This window comes from Uranotaenia lowii, chromosome 2 (assembly GCF_029784155.1).
Source record: "Uranotaenia lowii strain MFRU-FL chromosome 2, ASM2978415v1, whole genome shotgun sequence".
Taxonomy (NCBI): domain Eukaryota; kingdom Metazoa; phylum Arthropoda; class Insecta; order Diptera; family Culicidae; genus Uranotaenia; species Uranotaenia lowii.
This window is the reverse complement of record NC_073692.1, coordinates 250,995,308-251,023,183: the sequence shown is the minus strand read 5'-3', so window position 1 is coordinate 251,023,183 and position 27,876 is coordinate 250,995,308. Positions and strand designations below refer to the sequence as shown.

Here is a 27,876-nt window from a genome sequence, read left to right as displayed (position 1 = left end):
TTTTTACGAGTGTGTATATTGATTTTGAACGGCCTCTACTGTGTACAAAATTGAATTGAAAAAATCAATAATAGTTTGTGGATCAGTTCGTTCATCAGTCCTGGAATTAAAAGAAAACATGATTTACATGATTACGATTATAGTAAAAGATAGATATCGTTGTTAAAATGTAGTGTAATCCACGGATATGAATCTATAGAATGCAGAATCTCACATAGTAAAACTTTGAATGATAAATGTATCAATCGCAATTGTTTACATTCGTTTTGTAAATAAAGGATAAAATTGCACAATGAATGCACAAAAACTGGGGAAATTGCAATTGGCTGCTGAAAAAACATCGGCTGTAGCAAATGCTGAAAATTCAAGTGAGCTTGGAATTATGCATCTACGAAAACTTTTTATAGAGTTTCTCCAGACGATGGATGGTCTAGTTGAAAGGGAAAAGGAGCTAAGATTATACAACATGTTGCCCTTATTTTCCAAAGTTTTTGAAACGAGTCGAAATAAAGATCTTCAGGAGAAGTTTCCGGAGATATCTCAATTTTGCCAACATGTTTCAAAACTTATGGTGAACGAGATCAAAAGAAGGTATGAAAACTTGTAAATATATATCAATTGTATTTATTTCTTAACAAATTATTGATTTTTAGGGGCTCCAATCAAAGCACCGAAGCAGCATCGAAAAATATCATTGATTTTTTGGAAATCGATGAGTTCGAAGAAACTAGCAACGGATGGATGTTACTGACTTCAATTAATATCATGGCAAGCGGTGAAAGAGCACTAATTCAGGTTGTCACGTTAAAAAAAAACACGGGAACATGATACTTAAAGACTGCTTTTTTTAGATTATGACATCGGCATCTATACCGTCGACACTGGTCAAATGCCTTTATCTGTTCTTTGATTTGCCTGAACTGAATGAAAACGACACCCCTAGCACTAGCAAATTTACTCCGAAAGAAAGGCGCATTTTGCTGCAAAAAATGTTTGTGCAGGTAAATATTTTAAAAAAAAGTTTATACATAGCTAAATTTTTAAGAAGGTAGTTTAGGTACTCATCAGTCCGTAAGAACGATGATTCTCAGTTGATTTCATTGATACTACACTGCCTAATTGGTTTATTCACTCCAATATGATTTAGTAGTAGATTTAGTTTTCATGTTCCGTTTTTTTTTAATTTAGGTTTTTAAATGATTTTAAACCTGTTCAATCTCCCTTTTTGTTTATACAAGACAAGTTCCTTTTCTTCGCGCTACTTTCTGTTTGGCTTTCGATAACCCTTTTTTTTTTTCTTTTTTCAGGTTTTGGTAAGATTATGCTCTTATCCTTACCCTGCAGAGGAATTGGCTAGGATGGACGATCTGTCGTTACTTTTCTCGGCTATCACGTCACAGTGTCCATCATATAATGTAATTTGGCGCAAATCGGCTGCTGAGGTATTGACCACATTATCACGCCATGGCCTCACCAATTTCGTAGTAAACTACCTCCATAGTAAGATAGAACTTACGTTTTTAATTTTTCAAATAAATAACGGTTTGAATTTTCCAGACAAAGGTTGCGTGTCCCTTTGCATAGATAACATGCAACGTTCTTCCCAACTGCAACCCATAGAAGTCGTAGAAATGTTCGTTTCGGTGTTTTGCTTCCTAAAAGACTCCAGCGACGTGTCTCAGATACTGTTAGATGATTTCAAAGCTTGTCAAGGATATTTGTTTCTAGTTGATTTTTTGATAAAGTAATAAGTTGAAATAGTGGATTCAATTAGCTTACTAATATTTCATACCTTTCTTCCTTTAAAGGTTAGACCAACAGGAAAATAAGACTCCAGATACAGAAGCAGCTATAAGAAATTTGGTTTTGATGATAGCATCCTTATGCATTTGTGGATATAACGAATTAAAACTAACCGTCAGCAGCAACTCAATGTTTCAAATGCAGGGATTCAAAATGCCTCAAGTTTCATCAAGGGGAACTTGTGTCAGGAATCTACACGCCTTCCAAGTTCTACAAACGGTGTTTTTGAAATCGAATAATACCACTTTGTGTTGTGTCATATTGGATGCTATTTCAAGTGTATACCATTCTGATAATGCGAATTACTTCATCCTAGAACCACAAAACACTCTGAGCCAATTTGCAGAAATTATTCACTTAAAAAGCACAGTAGTTAGGGAACGATTCTTCGGACTGCTAGAGTTTATTGTGTTTCAGCTGAATTTCGTGCCCTGTAAGGAGCTTATATCTGTATCGCTGTTAATAAAATCAAATTGTTCCATGGAGTGTAGCATACTTTGCATGAAAACATTGTTGAATCTGTTGAGGCATAATAATTTGTTTTGTGATGTTTATCGAGAAGTCGGAATACTGGAAGTGCTTGTAAATTGTTTGAAAAAATATAAATCACTACTGGAAACCGAGCTAACAGAGAGTAAACCACAGGCAGGTGAAGAAGGTAAACGTTAAAATTGCAATATCATACGAAATATGCATTTAAATAATTGATTTCCAGATGATAACAATATCGTATTTGGGGAAATGGTACTTGAAGCTTTGATTTTATTACTTAGTGGTAATAACAACAATGCAACGGTATTTCGAGATAGTGGAGGATCAAAATGCATCCATGACATGATACGTTTTGAAAAATGTAGAAACACAGCTTTGAGTAAGCTATAATAGTTGATTGCGAAATAGAAGTTATTAAGAAACTATTTTTTTACAGAAATAATTAAGGAAATGATAGTCAACACTGGTGGAGACGAAGACATGGTAAGGTTGATAGAAAGTATGCAACAAACGCCTTTGAATGAAATTAATCTGAAGGTCCATATTTTGAAGTCATTAATAAACTGTTTGAAAGACAGTCATCGTACCAGAACGGTATTCCGAAAGGTAAGATTACAAAATTAAAATTAATTTTCCAAATTCATTGTGATTTTTTCTACAGGTCAATGGATTTGCACTTCTTATCAAAACGTTGGATATTTTTAAGGATACTTTCACGGATACAGCAGAGCGCACAAATCTTGAACAATACCTTAGCCTCATATATGCTGTTTGCCAGGCGTTAGCGACATCAATGCGTTTTGAACCTGCAAATGCGAAATTTTTTCAACAAGAGGTAAGATTGTTTTATATTCCATTTTGTAAAAGAGGCTCTTATAGATCAAATTCATCTTATCAAGCTCTACAAGATCAACATAAAACCTTAAGCTTGCAAAAACGCTACACGGATCCTTGATGAGCGAAAACCGACTAATTCGTTTTTTTTTGTTCTTTCTCGTTGTAAAATTCGACTTGAACGTTCTAACAGAATAAAAATTCACCAGTCGTGCCTTACGTTTACTGTTTATTTCAAAATAAATGAATAGTTTTAATAATTAATTACTGTGCTATTCTTTTTTCAGCTCTGTTCTACTTCGTTCTACAAAGCCATTCGAAGCTTGGGATGTTTTTCTACAGTGACTGTTTTGAAACCTGTTAACGTAAATTTCAAAAGTCTAAGAGAAAAACAAGACGAATTCTCACGCATATTCATGAGGAGTGCTACAGATTTAAGGTACAAATGCAACAATCGCAAAATATTCTTCTTTCAACTTGATACAGAGAATGTTATTTTTTAATTTAATATTAAATTTAGTGTGTATGAAAATTCATTTTGAGTGTGACGTTTGGTTATTTGAACTATTTATTCAAATGGCCGAAACTAACAACGCGAGTATTCGGTTTAAAAAAAAGCATATATGTATACAATAGGGGAAATAAGGGCATAACAAGCACCCGGAGTTAAATGAGCCTCCTTCTTTTTCACGAAAAGTACACATTTCCAAAAATAATTTTAATTTGATGTTGAGTCCGGGAAGACCTTTTTTCGAACTGTATCGACTCGAACTTTCTTCACTTTCGTTCGTGGGGGTGTGATTTCCGTGCGGTTTTTCAAAACGTGTGCAGAGTGCAGAGACGTTTCTCGAGATAACCCATTTACGAATCGCCGCCCGTACCCACGTTTCTTGCCTCTGTTCTTGAGCTCGAGTTCCAAGGCCAAGTAACGTTGGAACTTCTTTGGCAATCCGGTCGAATTATCATTGCGTCTGACTTGTGCCCTGATTGCACAGTCCAAAATAAAATAAAACTGTACACAGCATTTTTTTTTTGCTGGAAACCAGCAAAATTTTGCTGGTTTTTGTCCCGCTGACTTTCCAGCAAAATTTCCAGCAATTTAAATTGCTGGAAAAAACAGCAAACGTTATTGCTGGTTTCCAGCAATTCAAATTGGAAAATCAGTAATCCAGATTGCTGGAAGCCAGCAATTTCTTTCAAAACAACCGGCTGTATTTAGTACCAAATTTATATTTCAATTCTAAATTAAATATTGATTACTGCCTGCCTGCCTATAACGAGCAATAAAAAATAATTTGTTTCTTTCATTTTTAAATTATGTTTGCGACTCGTGTCCTGTCTCAATTCTCAATGAATGTCATCGGCTGTCTGAGGACCGCTCACGGCACGACCAGCGATGCCACACATACCGATTTTCCGGTATTTATACCGAATTTTGAGCAAAATTTGGACCAAGAATCGGTATACACCTAGGTTTTTTTACGCGGTTTTTTTTTACACGGTTTTCGGGAATTAACGCGGTTTTCGCGAATTAACACGGTTTTTGAGAAAAAATATTTTTTCAAAGGAAAACACTTAGAATCTTTTTGAAGTTCGGAAAATCTTAGCTCTGAGACTAAGAACGTGAAACATGAGACCCCTGAGACCTGAGACATGAGACTTTAGACCTGAGACCTGAGACATTAGACCTGAGACTTGAGACCTGAAAGATGAGACCTGAGATCTCATAAACGAGACATGAGACATTAGACCTGAGACATGAGACCTGAGACCTGAGGCTTGAGACATCAGACCTGAGACATCAGACCTGAGACATGAGACCTGAAAGATGAAACCTGAGACATGAGACTTGAGACCTGAGACCTGAGACATAAGAGCTGAGACATTAGACCTGAGACATGAGACCTGAGACATGAGAAATGAGGCATGAGACATGAGACATGAGACCTGAGGCATGAGACATGAGACATTAGACCTGAGACATGAGACCTTAGACCTGAGACCTGAGACATGAGACCTGAGACCTGAGACCTGAGACCTGAGACCTGAGACCTGAGATCTGAGACCTAAGACATAAGACATGAGACATTAGACCTGAGACCTGAGACACAAAACATGAGACCTGAGACATTAGACATTAGACATAAGACCTGAGACCTAAGACATGAGACCTGAGACATGACACCTGAGACATTAGACATGAGACATGATACCTGAGACATGAGACATTAGACCCGAGACATGAAACATTAGACTTGAGACCTGAGACCTGAGACTTGAGACCTGAGACTTGAGACATGAGACCTGAGACATTAGACCTGAGACTTGAGACCTGAGACATGAGACATGAGGCATGAGACATTAGACCTGAGACCTGAGACCTGAGACATGAGACATTAGACCTGACACATTAGACCTGAGACCTATGCCTCATGTCGCATGTTTCATGTCTCATGTCTCATGTTTAATGTCTAATGTTTCATGTCTCATGTCTCAGGTCTAATGTCTCATGTCTCAAGTCACATGTCTAATGTCTCAGGTCTAATGTCTTATGTTTCATGTCTCAAGTCTCAGGTCTGATGTCTCATGTCTTATGTCTAATGCCTAATGTCTAATGTCTCATGTCTTATGTCCATGTCTCATGTCTCATGTCTAATGTCTAATGTTTCATGTCTAATGTCTAATGTATAATGTCTTATGTCTAATGTCTCATGTCTCATGTCTCATGTCTCAGGTCTCAGGTCTCATGTCTAATGTCTCAGGTCTCATGTTTTGTGTCTCAGGTCTCAGGTCTAATGTCCCATGTCTTAGGTCTCATGTCTCAGGTCTCAGATCTCAGGTGTCATGTCGAAAGTCTCAGGTCTCACGTATCAGTTCTCAGGTCTCAGTGTTTCCATTGTCAGGTCTCAAGTCTAAGGTACCAGTTCGCAAGTCTCAGATCTCATGTCTAAGGTACCAGTTCGCAAGTCTCAGATCTCAGGTCTCATGTCTTAAGTCTAAAGTCTCAAGTTTCAGGTCTCAAGTCTCAGGTCTCAGGTCTCAGGTGTCAGATCTAAGGTCTAAAGTGTCTAGTTACATGTCTTATTGTTTCAAGTTTCAAAGCTGCATAAATTTAAAGGTCTTTTTTTTACACAGTTTTCCGCAATTAGCACGGTTTTTTTACACGGTTTTCGGGAATTAGCACGGTTTTTTTACACGGTTTTCGGGAATTAACACGGTTTTTTTACAAGGTTTTTTTCGCGGTACGTATATCAGTGTAAAAAAAGACCTTGGTGTATACCGATTACCGATTTTTGGCAAAACATACCGATTTTTGGCAAAACATACCGATTTTTAAGATTTCCAAACTTCATTCCACTTCCACATTCCCACTTAATTCAAGCTATCCTCGTAAAGGTCTTGTAGAAAGGAGACGAAGCTACCGCACAGCTGTCGTGGCGTAACTTTGATCTGTACAACTTTTAAAGTATCCTGCAAAGATCTCCACAGCTCACTCTGATAATTGGTCAAAACTGGTACATATCAGTTGTGATTCTAGGAGATTGAAAATCATCAAGGAAGGCAATCACTTAAAGACGCTCGAATACTGATGGTGAGCGTCCTTCCCTGCCACACACAGCTTTTTTAAGGAATGAGGTTTATTCTGCGACTCGAGTGACGTGACTCACGAAATTTCACGTCTTCGTCCTGACTCCAGAAAATGCTTCAGAAAAGAAATTTGTGTATCGATGAGCTAAGACCCAAATGACACTTCGTTTATCGAGTGTGTTGAGAGCACAATGAGGCATCATGTAATTCGCGTCCATGGAAAAATTTGTCATCAATATGCTCTCAAAATTTTACGATTCCTTAAATTGACCTTATTGTAATAACATAGTTTTTTTTATTTATTTACAGACCATAGTAACATAGTTTGAAAAAAATATTTCTATCTCACGCATAAAAACCGACATTACACGTGCGCCTAACTACTTTCTGACATCTAACTTGACGTGTTTTTTTTAAACGAAGCTGAATTCCAACTGATTCATTTTGCAGTTATACTAATTATGCTTGTTGAGATTGTTGTCGTGAAACGTTGTTGAAATGAATAAGAGTTTTAAACATTCTCTGTTCTGCTGGAAAACGGAATATAGGAAATTAACTTGTATATTTTATCATTTAATTAATTTCAGCACTTCACTCGATGATCCGTTGTCCTTGTCGCTGGTTTGCATAATCTATCGAATGTTGTACAACATAGTTCTGGATAACTTTGAGGTGTCATCATTATCGACATTTTCGAGCTTAGGAAATCAACCAAAAACACCTACAAAGCTTGAAAACATGACTGAAACTTTGCCCGAACATTCCAAATCACCGGTCCTCGCCCCTATTAATTTAACACCATTTCAGTCCGAACCGATAATAGTCCATCCTGGAATAGTGTTATGCATGCTGCAATTACTCCCGGGCGTTGGACACGATCAAAATATTAAAAAAGGTTTTGCACTACAGTATTATCTAGCAGAAATTCTTAAAAGCTTAGTTCGGAGTGAGCGTAATCAACAAATCATGTGTGAAGCTGGTATGGCTGGAGTATTGCTTCGCGTATGCAGAGCTGCGTTAATAGAAGAACAACATCTATTGCATCTACCGCTGCAATATATATTCGAAAGATTGGCAGTTCAAGCAATTTTACCGAAAGAATTTAGAGAATTTCTGCGACTGGGATTTGCCATAGAAGGAACTGAGGCAGATAAACATATGGCTATCCCGTTGACTCGCATCAAAACTCTCGTATCGATGACAACACCTAGAGATTTCCGTGCGCATGGATCCTACACATTACCACCTTTCGTTGAGCTGGACATGAATGCAGAAGGATTTGGATGCATTTTTCTACCCAGTATTGCACCCCAATTGCCTGCAGCCGGGAACAATGGGGAAGTCGATGGACAGAATATTGGTGGCATTGGCACTGGGGATCGTTGTTTTCCACCTGTCAATGGATTGACATTTTCAACGTGGTTTTGTGTCGAAAAATTCTGTGACCCACGGGCGGACTCTCACAGTGTTCGCTTACTTACGGTGGTCAGAACCGTTGCGCGACCTCGAGAAGAAAACTTTATTTGTTTTAGCGTTTTGCTCTCTGCGAAAGATAAAGCCATTCTCACATCTACACAAGAAATACTTCTTGAGCAAAGTAAGTATGATAGATGTTATAAAAATAGGTGTTCTAATAGTGATTGTAGAATAACATTAATAAAAAAATCATTTTTTGTTGACTTTTTCAACGAGAGGAAAACCCGCCAAGGAATCAATATTCCTATTAGGGTTATTAAAAATGATGTATCTTGAATCGAACAAATCCTTGAATTTTCAAATTGTCCTTTGGCTTAAGACAAGCATGCCAACAAGTTTGTAAGGAGTTTTGGCACAATGTTTTCAATGAAAAGTACAAAAATCATTCTTTGTGTGTATGTGTTTGTAGAGCTATGTAAGTTTTTTGAAGACGTAAAATGATCTGAACATGAAAAAAATGAATGTTGAAGAGAGGTGACTTCATAATAAGGGTAGACCATAATGATCATAATGAAGAAAGTGCACACGGCAGATTTCAACCAAAGTATTGTCATTGAAGTTGAAATCCGAAGTTTTCGAGCTGGTGATCGGCAACCTTGCCAACTAGCGACGTTGTGAAATATCATTACTGGCAACGCTTTTGTAAAGTAATAACCAGCGTGCCTATACAGCTACGGGTGGTTGCATATTGAGCAACAGTAGGCAAGGAGTACCAAAAGTTTCTCATTGGTGGGGGGTGGAGACTGAGCGCTTTTTGACAGCGAATATTGTTCGCCTACCATGCCTATGATTACGATTGCCTGTCACAAGATGGACGATTCCGTGTATTCACGCAGAGTAAACTTGAATTTTTGAACGAATTAAATCTGACTTTGATTCAAAACATTCATTTTTTTGAATCCAGCTCCTGTTTTCTTTGAATCAATGAATTATAATTTTGATTGAAAAGAATAATTTTTGAAAAAAAGAATAAATTTTTTGAATTGAATAACTTTGCACTTTGATTTCAAACAAATTCTTTGATTCAAAAGAAATTTGTTCAATTGCATATTTCTTTAGAAACAAAGTAAATTTTCTTTCAACCGAAGAAAAATGTTTTAAACTGAAAAGAATAATTTTTTGAAACAAAAACTTCAAACTTAGAAGATATTTTGCATTGACTTGCAAGAAGAACAGAAAACCGAAAAATCGAATAAAGTTCGGCCGCTCGTTTTAAAAATCAAACCAGTAAATCGGAGTAAGCTATAAATAAGGAGGATTCAGGATGCAAAATGGTAAGTGTAAGATAATAAATACTGAATATTTAAGTGAATTCAAGATTTTCTAAAACGCTTGTATAGTTACAGGACCACGGCCGACGGATAGATTTCCAAGTCTCTCGAACATGGAGAAAGCTGCGCAAAGTAACTCCTCCCCAAATCCCGCGGTCGTATTTTTTCGGCCCAATCTTCAACGGCAATCACCAGTCGGACCAGCCAGCAGCTGGAGTGGCTTTCGGAAGTTTATTGACCGGCCCACGGAGAATGCGAAACTTTGTCAACGATATCAAGGACCCTACTCGGTTATAGTGAACCAATGTTTTATGTGTTTGTGAATAAAAAAGAATTTAAGAACTAAAATTGTATCTTTTTATTATTCAAACTCCTAATAGGAACTTCGAAACAACAGGGTAAAAATCTTCCAATTGGAATAAATGGAAAATGGTTCAATGAATAAATGCTTTTAAATCTATATCTAAATTACCTTTGAGCAAAGATAATAACTTTAAATCAAATGAAACTGGTTTTTGTATCAAAGCATTAATATTTTGAATCTAAGATTTTTCAAAAGAAAAAATCTTTGAAACAGAGGAAAAAATCCTTTGTTTTTGCGGCACTTTCCTTTGAAATAAAAAATCTTTGGTATAAGAACACACCCGAAGTTGTACATGTCCTGATAATAACTTGTCGCCAGTGAGTGTCGCCAGTAAATGTCGCCAGCGCTCATTGACGATAACTCCGGTTTGGGGATTCAGCGACAATATCTCTAATTAGATAGACAGAGTTAATCAAACACATTTTTTTTTGTTTTTGATAGGAGTTTAACCCATTTAGGTCATACTTCCTCGATGAAAATGGCGTTTAACCCATTTGGGTCATTGGGGGTGGTTTTTAGCTCAGACTTCATGCAGAAGTTTGGCTTCGCGAAGGGAAACCAGAACCTTGGATTCGAACACATCAAATCTAGCAAGCCTCTATGATAAAACATGGTTTCATTCCCGTATTACGCATAACAGTAATATTTGAGATACTATGTGTTTTCAGTGAAAATAATGTTCATGTTATCAAAATAAAACTCAAATTTGAATTTTGAATATCGGTACCAATTCAGAATGAGATACAGCGCTGCTAAGAAAAAATGTAACCTCTTTTAAAAAGTGAGATTTTTATTCCGGTAATTCCAGGATTGCGACCAAAACTCCCATGGGACCCTCAAATTTTTATATATGATTGGAAAGATGTATTTCTCACAATTTCAAAACATATAAAAAAAAATTAATACATCAACATATACTGCAGATACGGGAATTCTAAAATGACTTTTTTTCGGAGGTTTTCTCTTCAAAGTATTCTATAGGTTATCTGCTAAGTCTAATCGATGTGAGTTTTCTATATTCAAAATCTTGAATAAATTACCTAAACAATGAATCTAAAATCATAAATATCGATCGGGATACGCAACCAGGGGAACGAAAACAATTTACTAGTCAAAACTAGCGAAAAAAAATTAAAATTTTGCGAACGGCATGGCAAATAATGAAACAACAAAAGGACAAGAATTATAAATACAGACCCAGTTCGATTTTGGCAACATTCTAGCAAAACCGTTCGTTTTTTTGGCAACATCCCAGAAAAGAGTATTTTTTGCACTGTTTTATTTTTAATTTCAAATTGATCAAAATTAATGTAAAACATAATATTAGCATGATTATTTTTTTTAAAATTGGCCTAATTATATTATTTTTAAACAGTAAAAAAAGAAATTTTCAAATTTTTAACTGCTTAAAAATAATATAATTGAGCAAATTAAAAAAAAACAAATACTTGTATTATGTTTTTTTTTTTAATAGTTCTTTATTTAAAACGGCTCATAGGGCTCATAACTTCAGGTTTGAGGTTGGCGACAAGATAGACCTCACACGACCAGATAATATGCCCGATGTCATGGTAACCTTGGCCGCAACCACACAAATTGCTGCCAGCAATGTCAAAACGATAGAGTGCCGCGTCTAAGGAATAATGATTGGACATGAGACGGGAAAATATACGAATAAAATCCCGACTCAGGTCCAACCTATTAAACCAGGGTTAATCGAGTGGAGTCACCGACCCAACTCATCCTCGTCCCATTTGCGCTGCCAGTTGACAAGAGAATTTCTCCTAACCGAAAGTTAAAACTCATTAGTTTTGATTAATTTGAAATAAAAATAAAAAATAAAAAATCCGATCGATTTGAGCAACTGCAAATTTACGGGCGTATTACCAAAAATGCATCTCATCGAAGCACAATACGAGGCATTTTCGTGCAAGGTCTTGCACGAGGGTGTCTTATCCGAATCAATCTCGGTAACTGCTGGAGTGAGACAGGGATGTATCTTATCACTGCTACTTTTTCTCATCGTAATGGATGAGATTCTGGCTGGATCGATCGACTGTGCACCGTACCGAGGATTGCCGTGGAATCCTTCAACAATGGTGCAACTGAACGACCTTGACCTGGCTGACGATATTATTTTGCTCGCCCAAACACAACCGGAAATGCAGAGCAAACTCGACGACCTCACCGAAAGTTCCAAGGCAGCAGGTCTCAAAGTCAATGTCGGAAAGACCAAGTCGATGGAGATCAACACAGGAAATCCCTCCAGTTTAATGGTAGCTGGGCAACAAATTGAAAAAGTGGAGTGCTTTCAGAATCTTGGTAGCCAGATAACGCCTGATGGTGGTACCTTAAAAGATATCGAAAAACGGATCAGAAAGGCCAGATCTCTCTACGAACGAAATCCGAATGTTCAACTCAAACGTCAAATCCGTATTGCTGTACGGGTGCAAAACTTGGTGTACATATGCGGTAACGACGCGAAAACTGCAAGTATTTGTAAACCACTGCCTGCGGAATATCATCCGCGCTTGGTGGCCTGGCAACTGGATCTCGAATGAGGAACTACATCGCCGGTGTCATAAAAGGGCGCTAGAAATCGAGATTCGGGAACGTAAGTGGAGATGGATTGGGCACATTCTGCGGAAAGATGAAAACGAGATTTGCAGAGAGGCGCTAGATTGGAATCCAGAAGGACATCGAAGAAGAGGCAGACACAGAAATTCGTGGCAGCGAAGCATAGCCGCTGAAATCCGAACTGTCGACGAGAATCTTGACTGGGACCAGGTGAAGACGCTGGCTCCGGATCATCAAGAGTGGAGGTCTTTTACCACGGCCCCATGCACCGGAAGATCGGCGCGGGATTATAAAATAAAATTTAAATTGCCAAAAATGAACAGAGTCTGTCTGTATGATGAAAATGACGGAAATGATAGAAATTGCAAAACATAAACCAATAACAAAAATGACAAATACGCCACAAAATGAAAAAAATAAATTTAAAAATGACAAAAATGCCTTTTTGATTTTTCAAAATCATTTTCTTAAAAATTGGCAATTGTCAATTCTTACCTTTGTATCATTTTTATAACTTTTTCATTCATTAGTCGTTTTGATTGTTTATATAATTTTTTTTCACTTTTTTTGTATATTTTTTATCAATTTCTTTTTTTCATTTTATCAGTTATTGTTTTTTGGATCTTTGCCATTTTGAGTTTTTTAGATTTCCGCCGTTTTGTCTTATTATTATTTTTGTTTCTTGTCGGAACTTGATGTAATTCGTCAATGAATTTTTTTTCTTATTTTTTTTTATTATTTAGGACCATCCTGATGGAATGAAACACCCTAGTAAAGTGATAATTTTAATGTGTCTTTGAAACATTCAAATGGGCTATTTGACGATTGAAACGATTTGTGATTCATTTTACATACCAATTCTTATACATTCCATAGAAATCCACCGGTTTTTTCCAAAAAACCCAGTCTCAAAAAATCTATTTTTGATAAAAAAAAAAATTGTTTTTAAATAACATTAGATCTCGACTTTTTAGACATTTCTAAGTCATTTGGCATCAAAATCCAAAATTTCTATTTTCCCTTTTTCTTTTGGTCCCCCCTTTGGTGATTTTTTAGGGTAAAAAATCTTAAGAGCCCAACTCTTTAAGGTACTCTAAAATCTAGACCGATTGCGCTGAAATTTTGCACAAGTCAGTTTTATGGGCCAATCTACAAAAAACATATGATCGGTTTTTGAAATTTTATGATGAAATATTTTTCCAAACATCCATTGGGACGCGAAGAAATCTATGCCGAGAAACACTAAAATTCGGCATTCTATATCTCAGAAACCACTGAACTAAATCCTACAAATTTAGAATCTTTGAGTTATTGAATTTGTTGTCTTTAAATTTGTTTAATATTATTCAATTCATAACATTTAAGTTATGCTTCTTACAGTAGCAGGCTAGAGCAAGGGAAAAAACGAGGTATCTCGTATTTGGTCCGCAATGTATTAATGTACAGTCTTCAAGTTCAGTTTCCTGTGTAACAACATTTGTAGAAATAATTGTTGTGTTTGAACAGTAGATCAAACTCATTTTTATGTTAAATGTTCAGTCATTAGTTGTAAGGTACCTTATGAAAGTATGTTAAATTGAACTGAATGATTTTAATTTAAAAAAGGTAATAAAACAAGTCAGTCAATACAGCATTTTAATTTTATTTGATATCAAAAAGCTATGAAAATTTTTGTATATGAGTCTAAAACTTTTGATATTTCAGATACTGCTGAATGGGAACCAGATTCTCTTGAAGAGTACTGCGCCAGAGTTTACTATCCAGATTTATTGGTTGAAGGCCAATGGCACCACTTAGTTGTAGTTTTGAATAAAACTACAACTAAAAGCACAACCTTTTCTCTGTTCATCGATGGTCGCCATATGAACACCCAAAAAATGCAATATATTTCAAACAACCCAGGTGGTCACGTTGGCAACAATATGAATACAGCAAGTTCGATATACGCATTTATCGGAACACCGCCGTTATGGAGAAGATATTCCAGGTTATGCTGGAAGCAAGGTGTATGTCACCTCGTCGAAGATGTAAGTACATACCAAAATATTCACTATTGATATGATCAGTTGATATCCTCAATACCAACCTAAATAGACACACAAACCGCTATCTAACGTGTTCTACGCTAAATACGTTATCTGCTGGTGGTAACATGTTTCCAAACTAGTTTTAAGTACGGATTTTATACGCACAGACGCCAGCTTCCATAAAACTTCGCCTTTCACACAGCCTCCTTTGTTCTTTTACAGATTTTCTCAAATGCAACGGTCAACAAAATCTATAACCTGGGTCCTCACTATTTGGGATCGTTGCAAGCTCCGTATAATGAAAAGTTTACTGAAGAAACAATCAGCCCTCTCGTGTCTGAAGAGCGCGTTATATTTGGTATGAACTCACGAGCTGTTTCTAACCTTACTTTGGCTAAGATACGGAAAGTCTATAGCAGAATAGACTGTAAAGCGATCGCTAAACAGTTGGGTATGAACTCGCACGATAATGCAACTCCAATAAAAATATTACACAACTCGGCTGGACATCTTGCTGGCCCTGCTCGTACTCTTGGTGGAGTAATGATCGGTTATCTGGGCATACGATGCTTTAGTCCAAATCCCGTGTCAGCAATTATCTATACGGTTGGAGGTTGCAGTGTTCTCCTGGGCATAATTGCAATGTCCCAAAGCGTAGAAAGCCTTTATGCTGGCGTAAAGGCATTGACGTGTGTGATTAAATCGAATAAATCCACCCAGCAAGAAATGGATAGGAAACGATATTACCAAACCTTGGGGATGATTTTCAAAAGAAAGAAACACCTACTGAACTCACACATCCTACATTTGACCTTCAATTTAGTTGGTACTGTGAATAGCGGGCAAGAAACTTCGGCCATTCCCAACGTCATGTCTTTCCAGGTAAGCTTGAAATAAAAACGTGTCATGAAATTCATTGATAATAAAAATGATGTTCATCAGGATCTTCTATGTGATTTTGAAATTTGGATAGGGGCTCCTAATGATTTACTTAAGTCACTTTTGGAGCATTTATTAGAACTTATATCCGAGTCCAGTGAAAAACGAACAAACATTCGAATCATGAGGGATATGCAGGTAAGTGTTCGTTTAATCTTTTAAATTATAAAATTTTAAATATTATAAATGCATTACAGTGCATATCCAAACTTCTGCATATCCTCGAAGACGTTCACGAACATCATACAAGGAACGTTCTTTACAATTTATTGGAAATATTACTTGGGCCACAGCCTAGAGTAAGTGATCTACTGTTATTTGGACAACACTTGGCTTATTGCATTCCGCAGGTAGGTTCTATATTCTATCAGTTTTTCCATTTGTCACAAACGATGAAATATCATTACAGCCGACAGATGAAAAAGACAAAAGTTTGATCATTTCTGACTACACAAAAGATGGCAATATAACTTTACATGACTCAGAGCTTTACAAATGCAATGTTTCATTAAGAAGAATTATACTTCGAAATAGAGGTTTATGTCTTTTGCATACTTTGCTGTTCACACAAAAAAATACAGTGAACGCAGCTATAGCTGAAGAGATTTCTAGAGTTCTTGGATTGGATTGGTTAATGCTGTTTATGCAGCCTCATATCAACTCTTCATCTGTAATATGGGCGATGCGCATATTAGTCGTATTATGCGCTAATGAAGGAATCATTGGCCATTTTCGTGAAGGAACGTTGAATGGTGGATATTTAAAAAATACAGAAGTCGTCTCACAGAATAAAGTATCGCTATTATTGCCTTCTGCGCAATCCGTTTCCGTTAACACGAACTCAAAATCACCGCAAGACCTGATTGGATCCCCATTGCCCAAGTTCAATGATGAGTCAAAGCAACATTTTTATTACGGTTCTGGTTTCAATTATCTCGAGTGGCTGTTGTTGAACCATATAGATATTCCGGAGATTTATTTTCTTTTGACGGCTTTAATAATGGGTCAACCTGTAAAAATCCTTGGAACTGAGCATACAAATCTCGACCTTGATAGAATTTGGACGTTTCTTTGGGGAACCCCTGTTTCAGGGACTCTCAGCGGTAAGTTTTGTAATGCGCCTTATATTTTGAAAGGTGTCATAATGTGATATCTTCCATTTCCAGGGTCAAATAATTTGAAAATTGTACTTTGTCCGGAAGCAGTGAGTATTTTGCTCAACATCATTCGAAAAATAGTGCACACCACTGTAACCTCCGAATGGCTACACAATCACCCAATAACTATAATCCAAGTATTGTTTTCATTGTACCACAATCTTCCTGATTTTATGTCTGTAATGATGTCTGCTGAAGTTCTAGCTTCGCTCATAGGAGTGATATTTCCATATCGAGCAAATTCGTGTGATTCGGAGCCTAACAGTATTTCCTCCCCGTCTGATGAATTGATGTCGTTCCAAGTGATTGAAAAACGAATGGCTTCAAAGGACAGAGAAGACATTTCAGAACACCCGGTACGCAAATTTGTCATTGATTTTTTGCGCGTCATTGCCGTTGATTCATTCAGTCTGGCATGTAACGGAAAAACAACGCCGGTGATTGACTGCATTCTCGACGTTCAAATCGACAGAGGGACATTCGAAACCAAATGCACATTTCTCACCGAGGTCATAACTACGCTAATGGATCACCTTTTAGCTGCTGATATTTTGGTGGGAGAACAGGCTGCCCTACCAATTGTTCCGTTGCTACAAAGCCATGTTCAAAATATAGCGCCGAATGTCTTCTACCTAACCGCAAGAATTGTAGACAAACTTTGGCAAGACAGTCTGTATAAAGATCCCCAGGAAATATTTGAGTTCATCATCAAACTAATCAGTCAAGCCAAACGAAGATCGGTCACACTATCTCTGGACCAGTTATACCATTCTTTGAATAGGTGCATATTATATCAGCTTTCCCGAACTACAGTCACTGTTCCTGACCAAATGATGATTATGGAAACTCTGCATAAACTAACGACAAATCGACTTATTATATTTGGAGCTGGTAATCATGAACTTGAATTTATTGGATGCTTGACATATTGCCTAATGCAGTTAACCGTCAGCGAAAAAATTCCATTAGATGCTAAGAATTCCAAAGAAGTCAGTCGAACGACAACATGGCACGTAAATCCGATCATTGATTCAACCGTCATCAACGACGATTCGCTCAATCATCATCAAGGAACCAATTTGATTGCAAATGCAGCAGCACGTGTTTGGGAAGAACTCTATGTTTGTAAGAAACCGGCAATTGAGGAAGTTTTCAAAATAACATTAACTCCACCAACCCACAATGCGAAAGCCCCTGAAATCATATCGACCCGCGAACAAATTTTAGATTCAGCTACAAAACTTTGGATCGGATATGTTGATAGCGAAAGAAAAGCACAATATCGTGTTCCATGGGAGCTTCATAACAATATACAATCAAAAATTCAGAAAGTGACTGGCAATCTCACGCGATTAGCTAGTCGATCAAAAGTGAAAAGAGACGAACACTCGAAGATAAAGATGGATGCCGGTATGGAAACTATATATCAGTTGAACATTGTGAATCTCACCCTGTTGAAAGAATTCTGGGAGCTAAGATCCACTCAACAAATTCAGATAGCGCAGCATACCCAGCGATATGTTTACCAAGAATGGTTACAATCGGAAGCCGAACTATTCAGGGAGAGAGGATTGTGGGGTCCCAAAGGGTCCCTGGCATTTACCAAATGGACATTGGATACGACAGAAGGTCCACATCGTATGCGAAAAAAGATGATGAAAAATGATTTATTCTATGTTCACTATCCATACAGGCCAGAGTTAGAATTAACTGACCAGGTGAGATTACTGTTTCCAAATATAAAAAAGTTTTATTTTTCATTGCCTTTTATGTGTCGTAGCGTCAACTCAAGTATAAGGTAGCGACAAGTTTGGACAGCAAAAAATACTTCTTGAGCATGCAATATCTTCCTAAGGCTCTTTCATTACAATTGGATCAAGATCCGGGTATGAAGCAAACGCCGTTCTTTACGTCGCCATCGTCTAGTTCCAATAAATCTGAGGACCAAAAGTAAGTATGAAAGGTCTGTCCGAACTTTGCATGATTCCTTGATGTTTTTTTTTTTTCAGAGATACGGAAACAGAACAAGGATATGATCTGGACGATGACGACGAAGAACTTTCATCAACACCTGACAATCAAACTTTGTTAAGATTACTGGAAGAAAAAGAAAAGGTATAAAAGGTTTCGTAGCGACATTTGAGAAAAAAACCATAATTTTTTTTTCTTACAGATATCGCACATATTTAGATGCGCACGAATCCAAGGTTTAGACACATACGAAGGGTTACTTCTCTTTGGTAAAGAGCATTGTTATGTAATAGATGGCTTCACGTTGCTCAAAAATCGTGAGATCAGAGATATTGACTCGCTACCCAATGGAAGTTATGAACCTATACTTCCGAATCCGAACCCAAGAATGTAGGTTTCATTTGTTTTGAACTTCATTTTACTATGAAACTTTTGTAATTCTTGATCTGCCACTATTTGGTGTTGGTCAATGTACTAAACCGAAGATTGCAGGCGCAAGTCCCGTTAGCGAGCTCTTGTATCTGTTTCGCTGACTCCATAATATTAAAGGTTAAATTCTTTGATTCTTTAGAAAAAACTATCATCTTTGAATATTTCCTGTTTTACATATTTTTTATACTAACAGTCGTTTTGTTTAATTTTTTTTCCAGCGACCATTGTGTCATCCGATGACCAAGGATTACGCACCACTGACAGAAAACGATCTAGTCGCATAGTCAATCTGGTGCACCTAAAGCGCAAATCGTTCACTGAATGGAAAGTTTTCAACTGTGACTGTCATCAAATAACGATGAAACCACGGTTTAAGGAGTACCGTCAACTGGGGCAACATGCAAGAATTTTCAACTTCAATGGCTTCTAAAAACTTATGTTCTCAGTTAATCCTACCCCTTATGCATCAAAAGTTTCAAGGATGATGCGACATCAAATTGGCGTAGTTACAAAATTATTGGTTTCTTTAGTTATATTTAATTTTCTATAAACATGCGATTTTCACCCTCCTCAGAAAATATTTTTAATGAAAAATCTTATGAACACGTATGAAAATTTATAGTTAATATATTTGCAGTAACTTTTTGGTCTGTATAAACTAATTTTTTTTCTGGAAACAAGGATGCTACCTTCATTTAGGGATTAAATAACATTACGAAAATTTCACAAGCAGAAATCATAAAAATAAATGTTTGGATGAAAGAAATTTCAATGTTTCCGCCGCCGCCCGTGGCGTATAGCCTTCAAGTCTTCTAAGCCAGGGGGTATGAGATCGAATCCCGGTCACGGCATACATAGTACACTTTCGGTGGATTGATGGTTTTAGCATTTGTAAGCCATCATATCCTCGAAAAATGTACGCTTAGAGTTAAGAAAAAACGAATCTCTTCGAGGAAACATCATGTTTCATTGAGATCCTGTATGTGTTTGTGTTCGTTTAAAAAAAAAAGTTTACAAACGCGTGATGCAAAACATCAATATTCCAGCACATGGAAACGAGATTTACCAGGTGTTTCTTTTATTTTTCATTTTACCCCAGACACCTAACTGAATTATAAAAATATTTATTTAAAAAAATTGAGCGATTGTTCGAAAAATATTTTTACACTAACAGTGTTGGTATAGCATGAGGAAACCAGTAAAAAGTTTGTAGGTAATATTGTCAGGCCAATCCGTCATACTGGGTAAAGTTTTCTACGGCATCAAAAAATGAAACTTTAATAAACTAGCAAGATGCGAGAAACTATGTCATCATCATTTTGTAACTTTGTAATCATCATAAGATAACTTTATTACAATACATTAAATAAAAAATTGATTCAGTGGGGTGTTATATAAATGTTGCATCTAACCCCGCTGTTGCATGATGCCCCGTTTGACGGTAATAACCCAAAGGTTAATGGTTTGACATGATTTAACAGCAGCTTTAGATTTTAAAAAATATCTTCAAATCGCAAATCGCAACACACATTCAGATCATCAGAACAAGTATGTTCTACGAAAATGATAATCAAATTAACGAAAAAAAACCTAAATTATGAGTTTACAAAATATGTTCATTGAGAAATGAGGAGAGCTAAAATTGGATATCCCTTTTTCAAGTTTTTTTTTCTACCGGAATATCCGAGGTAGCGGTCAAATTTTTCATCGAACCCCAACATATTGCTACATCATCGGATAGATTTATTCCTGACAATTCCAAAGATGCAAAGATGCAAGAAACATTTAAATACAGTAAAGCTGTCAAAAGCTCTGAATAATGTAAATTTTTTTTTGTTCGTGACATTCGAAACCAACTACCGGAACCAAATTTTGGTGAAACATATCTACTTTGTTTTAAAATATTAATAAATTAGTATACATTTAATATTTTCCCGAAACGGATATTTTGCGAACAGCTTGAAGGGTTAATCAGCATTGCGCCGATCACATGCACAACAAAGGTGGTCATCCTCGATTTGATTTGTTAGTTTTTGCTATTTTTTGTTTTAATAATGTTTGTGATTGGTTTTCTTATTATGAAGAATCCGTTCCTTTGCAATGTTCGACAAATCTATTTCAAGCAGCGGTGTTTAAACTCGCCTCGGAAAGAATCATTCGGCTGATTTTTTTCGAGTTTAACTTGTTGTGTGCAGATTGATTTTATCTTCGTTCCAATCATGACGTGATTGCACACAAAACAAAGAGAACAGTTCCGAGTTGATGTTTTCCCCTCCTCGCCAGCGATGCCACATTTAAATCTGTATTTTCGAGCCAAAAAATCTTTTTTATTTGTATAAAATCTCAAAAATCTGTATTGAAATCTGTATCAAAAATATCCATTCCGGGTACTTACGCTGAAGTACGGTGACAATTTTTATAATGCATAGCGCATTTATTTGGACTACGCTGCTCATTAATGCGGGCTACTATTTGTGCGACATATCAAACCATTGTTTAACATGATATATTGTATACGTAAACCGTTTTTTGGTTTAACTTTGTCCGATTTATTGTAACGAATAAGATACATGTCCGCTACGTATGAAAAGTAAAGGCGCCCGCACAATAGCACGTCGGACGTCGCGTCGCATCAGCTGTCAACGCTGTCGTTGAACGCTGACGCGACGCACTGGGAATTTTTTGCAGCACAATACAGCGTCCACTGAAAAGGCTTTCCAGAATTTTGGAGACAAAACTCGGGGTGCCTAACATTACAAAACACAGAAAAATGATTATTTTTGAATATATGTATGTCAAAATTTGACAAAAAGCATAAAAAAGGAATATTCAAAACCCTGCTGACGCGCTGGAATTTTGATTTATTTCAAAACAAAAACGTCGACGCTGGAGAACGCTGCTGTTTAGAACAAGTTTAGCGTTTTAGTACAATGCTGTCACTGACGCGGCGCACCATTGTGGCTCAAACGGAAAACGGTATCCCCAAAATGAAATGTCAACGCGACGCGACGTCTGACGTGCTATTGTGCGGGCGCCTTAAGGTTACGCAAAGTTTTAGGTCGATATATTCCGTTATATTAACGAACTGTGTCCTTCTGGGGTTGAACAATCAGTTGGGATTTGAAAATTGTATCAATAGTCTTTACCAATAAAAGATACATTTGCTATAATGCAATGACCAATTTCGGTATATGACTCTTAAACGCAGGTTTTAAAACTTTCTTCAACCCTTTGCTTGTTGTATTGCATTGTAACGGTTCCGAACTCTAATCTGGAAGTTTTTCCTTATTTGCAAACGTGAAAATTGATGGATGATTGAATCATCAAGGCAGATGATTATTGATTGAATCGAAGTATAATCAAAATATCTTGAAAAATCTCTGATTTTCTGAAAATCTGTATGAAATCTGTATAAATTTCCAAATATCTGTAATCTGTATATACAGATTCTGTGTTTGAAAAATTCCAAAAAATCTGTATACTTACAGAAAAATCTGTATATGTGGTAACGCTGCTCCTCGCAGGAATAAAATCACACCAATGAAACCACAGAACGAAGCTTACCGTACACGAATGCTCACGAGCGATCGTTGCCCGACGGACCGAGTTAACATTCCTCGCACCCTTCTCTCGCTCGTTTCCCGTTCCCTTGTATCTATCACTTTTAGCCACGCCCCCATGCGTTGTCCGATTGATGTGTTCGGCTGCCGAACGAAAACGATTTTTTCTTTAATTCGCTGAAGTGTTCGTTTGCTTCGCTGATGTTTCTCCCCCGATTGCTGTTTACTCCTGCCGAGTTTACCCGAAGCTTACTTCCTGATGCTTTCCGAGTTGAACTTTAGATAGCATCATTGCAGATTGAGTTTAACGAAATAAAATCGTTCTGCAAAGAAGGGCAAAGTGCGAGTATGTAGACTCGCGATTTTAACATCTCTGATTTCAAGGTCTTTGGGGGTCACCTTGAATTATTCGATTGAGCTGGATCAAGCTTAAGGGTTGGAAGCTATGTTTCAATAAAATTGATAAGGGTCATCCTACATAGGGCTGTATTAAACGAGAGGTTCTTGTTTCTTGATTGAGGACCTTAAATCGGCTCAAGTTTGAACGATTTGCTAAAATTAGAAGGAGCTAAAGATTTCACATCTGATAAAATAATATCATTTTTGTTTTCTGCAGACCACATGAAATGCGCCAGAGCTCCAAATTTGGCTACGAAGACATAAGAGAAGTTCATAAAAGAAGGTACCTTCTCCAGCCGATTGCACTTGAAGTTTTTTCAGGCGATGGAAGAAACTTTCTGTTGAGCTTTCCGCGTAAAGTTCGAAACAAAGTTTACCAAAAATTGATATCAGTGGCAACATCGATCGCAGATAATGCTCAACAATCAGTGGCCGGACAAAGTCGATCAGCCAGCGTTGAGCAAACCTCCAGTATTTTTAGCAGTCTAATAGGTGAAACTTCAGTCACGCAAAGATGGGTGGTAAGTTTCTAGTATATTTGGAATCATGTCCTAGTTATATAAAAAAAACCTAACACGTTTTTAGCGCGGTGAGATCTCGAATTTCCAATACCTTATGCATCTTAATACTCTAGCTGGAAGGTCGTATAACGATTTAATGCAATATCCCGTTTTCCCGTGGATACTGGCCGACTATGATTCTGAAAAGCTAGACTTAACAAACCCGAAATCATTCCGTAATTTTTCAAAGCCGATGGGAGCTCAATCGAAGGATCGATTAGAACAATTCGAGAAACGCTATAAAGAATGGGATGATCCCCACGGCGAAACCCCACCTTATTTTTATGGAACTCATTACAGCTCAGCAATGATTGTATGTTCGTATCTCGTACGACTGGAACCGTTTACGCAACATTTCCTGCGACTACAGGGAGGCCATTTCGATTTGGCCGATCGCATGTTTCACAGTATTAAAGAGGCCTGGTATTCGGCATCAAAGCACAATATGGCCGATGTGAAGGAACTTATACCGGAATTTTTCTACCTGCCAGAGTTCCTGTTAAACGATAACAATTTTGATTTTGGCGTGAAACAAAACGGAGACATTCTAAATAACGTCGTGCTACCACCATGGGCCAAAGGTGATCCTAGAGAGTTCATTCGAGTGCACCGTGAAGCTCTGGAAAGCGATTACGTTAGTCAAAATCTGCATATGGTATGACTGTCATAATTTTTCTGCGAATCGTACAGTAATCGATTTTTTTATGATTACAGTGGATTGATTTAATATTCGGCTATAAACAACGTGGCCACGCCGCTGTAGAAGCATCCAATGTATTCCATCATTTGTTTTACGAGGGAAACGTCGATATATACAGGTATATTCAACATGAGAATACGACGTTATTTGTACTACTCACATGGTTGTATTTCAGTATCGATGATCCACTGAAGAAGAACGCTACAATTGGATTTATTAACAACTTTGGACAAATTCCAAAGCAGTTGTTCCGTAAGGCTCATCCTGCGAAAAGAACCGCTCATTCCAAACCTTCAATGTTGGAAGCAAATTCGGTTTTGTCGTCCGGAGGAAGCGTTCCAAACAAATTATTCTTCCATAATCTAGAAAACCTTAAACCAAGTATGACACCAGTCAAAGGTAACAATACCATGCATAAAAAAAATGCCAATAATCTTATGCAATTTATTATTTTCAGAAGTAAAAGGTCCTGTTGGTCATATAATTCAAGTAGACAAATGTATATTGGCGGTAGAGCAAAACAAAATTTTAATGCCAGCATCATACAATCGATATATAGCATGGGGCTACGCTGATCATTCGATACGCGTTGGGATGTATGACACCGATAGAGCCATGTTCGTATGTGAGAGCGTTGCCCCGGATTCGGGTGAAATTCTTGCTTGCGCGTGCCCCAATCCGAAAACAATTATCATGGCTGGCACTAACTCTATTCTAACTGTCTGTGATATAGACTATAAGCACAAACAATTATATGTAAAGCATACGCTGCATGGCCATACTGACGCGGTAACATCGTTGGCCACCAGTACGGCCTTCAATATCATTGTTTCGGGATCGAAAGACAAATCCGCTATTATATGGGACTTGTCAAGATACAAATATGTGCGACCTTTACTCAATCACGTAAGCGTGGTCGCAGCCGTTAACATTAATGAACTAACGGTTAGTATAAGTTGGTGTGTTTAATTTGTCGGAATTTGACTCATTATTTACCGTTCTCTGCAGGGTGAGATTGCAACTTGTTCTGCTACTTGGCTATACGTATGGTCAATAAACGGCGATTGTTTGGCGAAAGTTAATACCAGTGTTGGATGCGCAGATCAGATGCAACAAATTTTGTGCGTGACCTTCTCATACAAAAACGAGTGGGACAGTGACAACGTTATCGTAACAGGATCCACCGATGGAGTTGTAAGGGTGAGTTTAGAATCAGAAAAGGCACAATTTTCCCGTATGTTTGAATATCGTGCCGTTATTAAGCCTATCATATCGTCTGCTTTTTTAGATGTGGTCATTGGATTACGTACAAATACCAACGGAACGGCAAAGTTGCAGTGAAAGTCACCTTTATGATGAAAATGAGAAGAATAACCCCGCGTCTGATCAAGGTAGGATAACTGAATAAGCACGAGTACAAAAACACATATTTTAATATATTCTACAGGAACAGTTTTGAGATCTTCATCTACGAGCAGCATTTACGAGTCACACCATATGGAAAAAAATGAAACCACCGAAACCACAGAAACCGAATGTACTAGTGATGTTTGTTTAAAGAATGCTCCAACAACCTCGAAGGCCCGTTCGATCGATCATCAGTTGGATAGAATAGAAACTATTGATAGTCAATTAACAAACCATGACAATACACATAAAACAAAGAAAACTTTTCGATGGCATCGTCAACTAATATTTCGCACCAAGCTAACAATGCACACGGCATATGACCGCAAGGATAACGTTGAACCAGCAAGTATAACCGCGCTAACTATATCAGCCGATCACCGAACCGTGTTTGTGGGTGAGGATTTTTTTTTTCATTTTTTGCCGTTCAAAGCTCCATACATCTTCTCAATGTATAAGAGATGAATGAGCCTTTAGTTGAGTCTACCGGTATTTCGATGGCAACTTACTATCTTTTTCAGTGAGCGTTTTCGATTGAATATCGAAAACGCTCACTGAAGAAGATAGTAAGTTGCTATCGATATACCGATATCCGAACTTTTCATTTACCGTGGTTGAATTAAAAGGAATCTTTCGATTGCTTTGATTCAACATTTTCACGATTCAAGTATACGAAATTAGTTGATATTTGATGTTCTATATTCAGCCAGGTTCTTTATAATCTTCAATTTCGAATACTTTTTCCATGTATCTACGTTTCAGGAGATGCGCGAGGGAGAATTTACGCATGGATTGTGGCAGATCAACCAGGAAGAGTTATAACCAACCAAACAACCAATGAAACCTCTTCTGATCAATGCATTGGATGCAAAATGCGGTAAATTAAGATGGAAAGCATCAATTGATTTTTTCATTATTTAATCTGTTTTGGAATTTCAGCTTCCATCGTAATGAACGTAGAAATACTTGCCGAAACTGTGGACAAGAATTTTGCAATAAATGTAGTCATTTCGAGTCTACAATTTTCCATCTACGGATACGTATGCCGGTCCGTGTGTGCAAAATTTGTTATTCACAATTAAAAGGGACAAATAACGTTTAGGTAGTTTAATTGTGTATATAAATACCATAATCAGTATAAATATCTGTGTGTATAGCAAAAACAACATGTTATGACGTGAACAATAGAAAGAATTTTGATAGCCAGTTCAATATAATAGAGTATGGTGGGGTAAAAGTACGACCTTAAGGCTGTACTATTTTTAGAAAATTTTGCAGTTGTTTTTCCGAAAAACCAAGAACAGCATTGGATCCGTTAGACTTTTATCTCTTTTCTAAAAAATTACGAAGATAATCGATCGACGCATTTGATAGTAGTAGTGAAAATGCCTTACTGCTATAGAAACGTACTCTTACCCCACCTCTGGGGCAAAAGTTCGAATGATGTGGGGTAAAAGTACGACATTTAGAATTCCACAATTCTGCATGAAGTCAATAGGAAAATCATTTTATATCAATCTTTGCTTACAGCAGTAACTTCTGTGTTCGCTTCTGATACAAATCCAATACATGGGCAAACAACCTGCGCGAATTTGGAGTTCTCCACTAATTGTCCATTTTCAACAGGTTTACGAAATCCAGTTCTCATCGTATTTGAGCATTTTTTTGCGCGAGCAAGTCTTTGTAAATACAAGAATATGTGCTTATGTTCCTATTGAATTTTAGAAAGAAGTTGAAACTTTTCGTCCAGATTTCCGTCAGTAGACTCTGTATATCATTCGTACTTTTGCCCCATTTGAAGTTCGTACTTTTGCCCCTTCAAGATTTCTTGTGATTCACAGTTTGTTGTGCAAAACAGTGAAATATTTATTAAATTCTTTCTTCGGCATTTGCTAGTGGTTGAAAACAAATGATCAGACACATAAAGACTTTCATAGAAAGCTAGAATTTTGATTGCTCAAACATGTTTGCCGTTATTTAAAATATTACATCAATTGGGCAAAAAAGCTGCTTTACCTCATTTTTCGAAGTATTTTCAATTTTTCCAAATAAAAATTATGTCTGGATGAAGGCAGTCCAAATCACTATCAATCCACGCCAGAGTTTTGAATTTTACTATTCTCGGTTTGTGATAATCTCGAAACGTACTTTTACCCAACTCGTACTTTTACCCCACCTTACTCTAGAACATAATTTAGGCAATACTATGTTGATTATGATGTTGAGAACACGTATATAATAAAGGGAAGTATAGAACTAACATTTTCGTTTTTTATCACGAAAGAATTCCTCCAAAGCAACGGAACTCAGTGTAGAAAA

General features: G+C 37.1%; 1 protein-coding gene across 1 annotated transcript; it reads left to right on the top strand.

The window, feature by feature from the left end:
* Positions 1 to 57: 57 nt before the first annotated feature.
* On the top strand, positions 58 to 27,817 carry LOC129750072 (WD repeat and FYVE domain-containing protein 3). Its single transcript, XM_055745281.1, has 30 exons — positions 58 to 591; positions 654 to 795; positions 852 to 1,001; positions 1,308 to 1,500; positions 1,558 to 1,744; positions 1,809 to 2,461; positions 2,519 to 2,674; positions 2,732 to 2,901; positions 2,957 to 3,130; positions 3,417 to 3,568; positions 7,305 to 8,314; positions 14,110 to 14,432; positions 14,655 to 15,314; positions 15,375 to 15,509; positions 15,569 to 15,721; positions 15,781 to 16,474; positions 16,538 to 18,246; positions 18,309 to 18,478; positions 18,538 to 18,643; positions 18,702 to 18,889; positions 23,108 to 23,411; positions 23,476 to 24,105; positions 24,165 to 24,268; positions 24,326 to 24,549; positions 24,608 to 25,095; positions 25,159 to 25,350; positions 25,439 to 25,541; positions 25,598 to 25,954; positions 26,320 to 26,434; positions 26,497 to 27,817. The coding sequence occupies exons 1-30, from the start codon at positions 293 to 295 to the stop codon at positions 26,657 to 26,659; spliced, it is 10,104 nt and encodes a 3,367-aa protein (XP_055601256.1). The 5' UTR covers positions 58 to 292; the 3' UTR covers positions 26,660 to 27,817.
* Positions 27,818 to 27,876: the final 59 nt, after the last annotated feature.

Coding starts and splice junctions, on each gene's coding strand:
- LOC129750072 (XM_055745281.1), top strand. CDS start 293: ATGAATGCACAAAAACTGGGGAAATTGCAATTGGCTGCTGAAAAAACA. Junction 2,902..2,956: donor CCAGAACGGTATTCCGAAAG/GTAAGATTACAA, acceptor TTTTTTCTACAG/GTCAATGGATTTGCACTTCT. Junction 25,351..25,438: donor CCACCGATGGAGTTGTAAGG/GTGAGTTTAGAA, acceptor CTGCTTTTTTAG/ATGTGGTCATTGGATTACGT.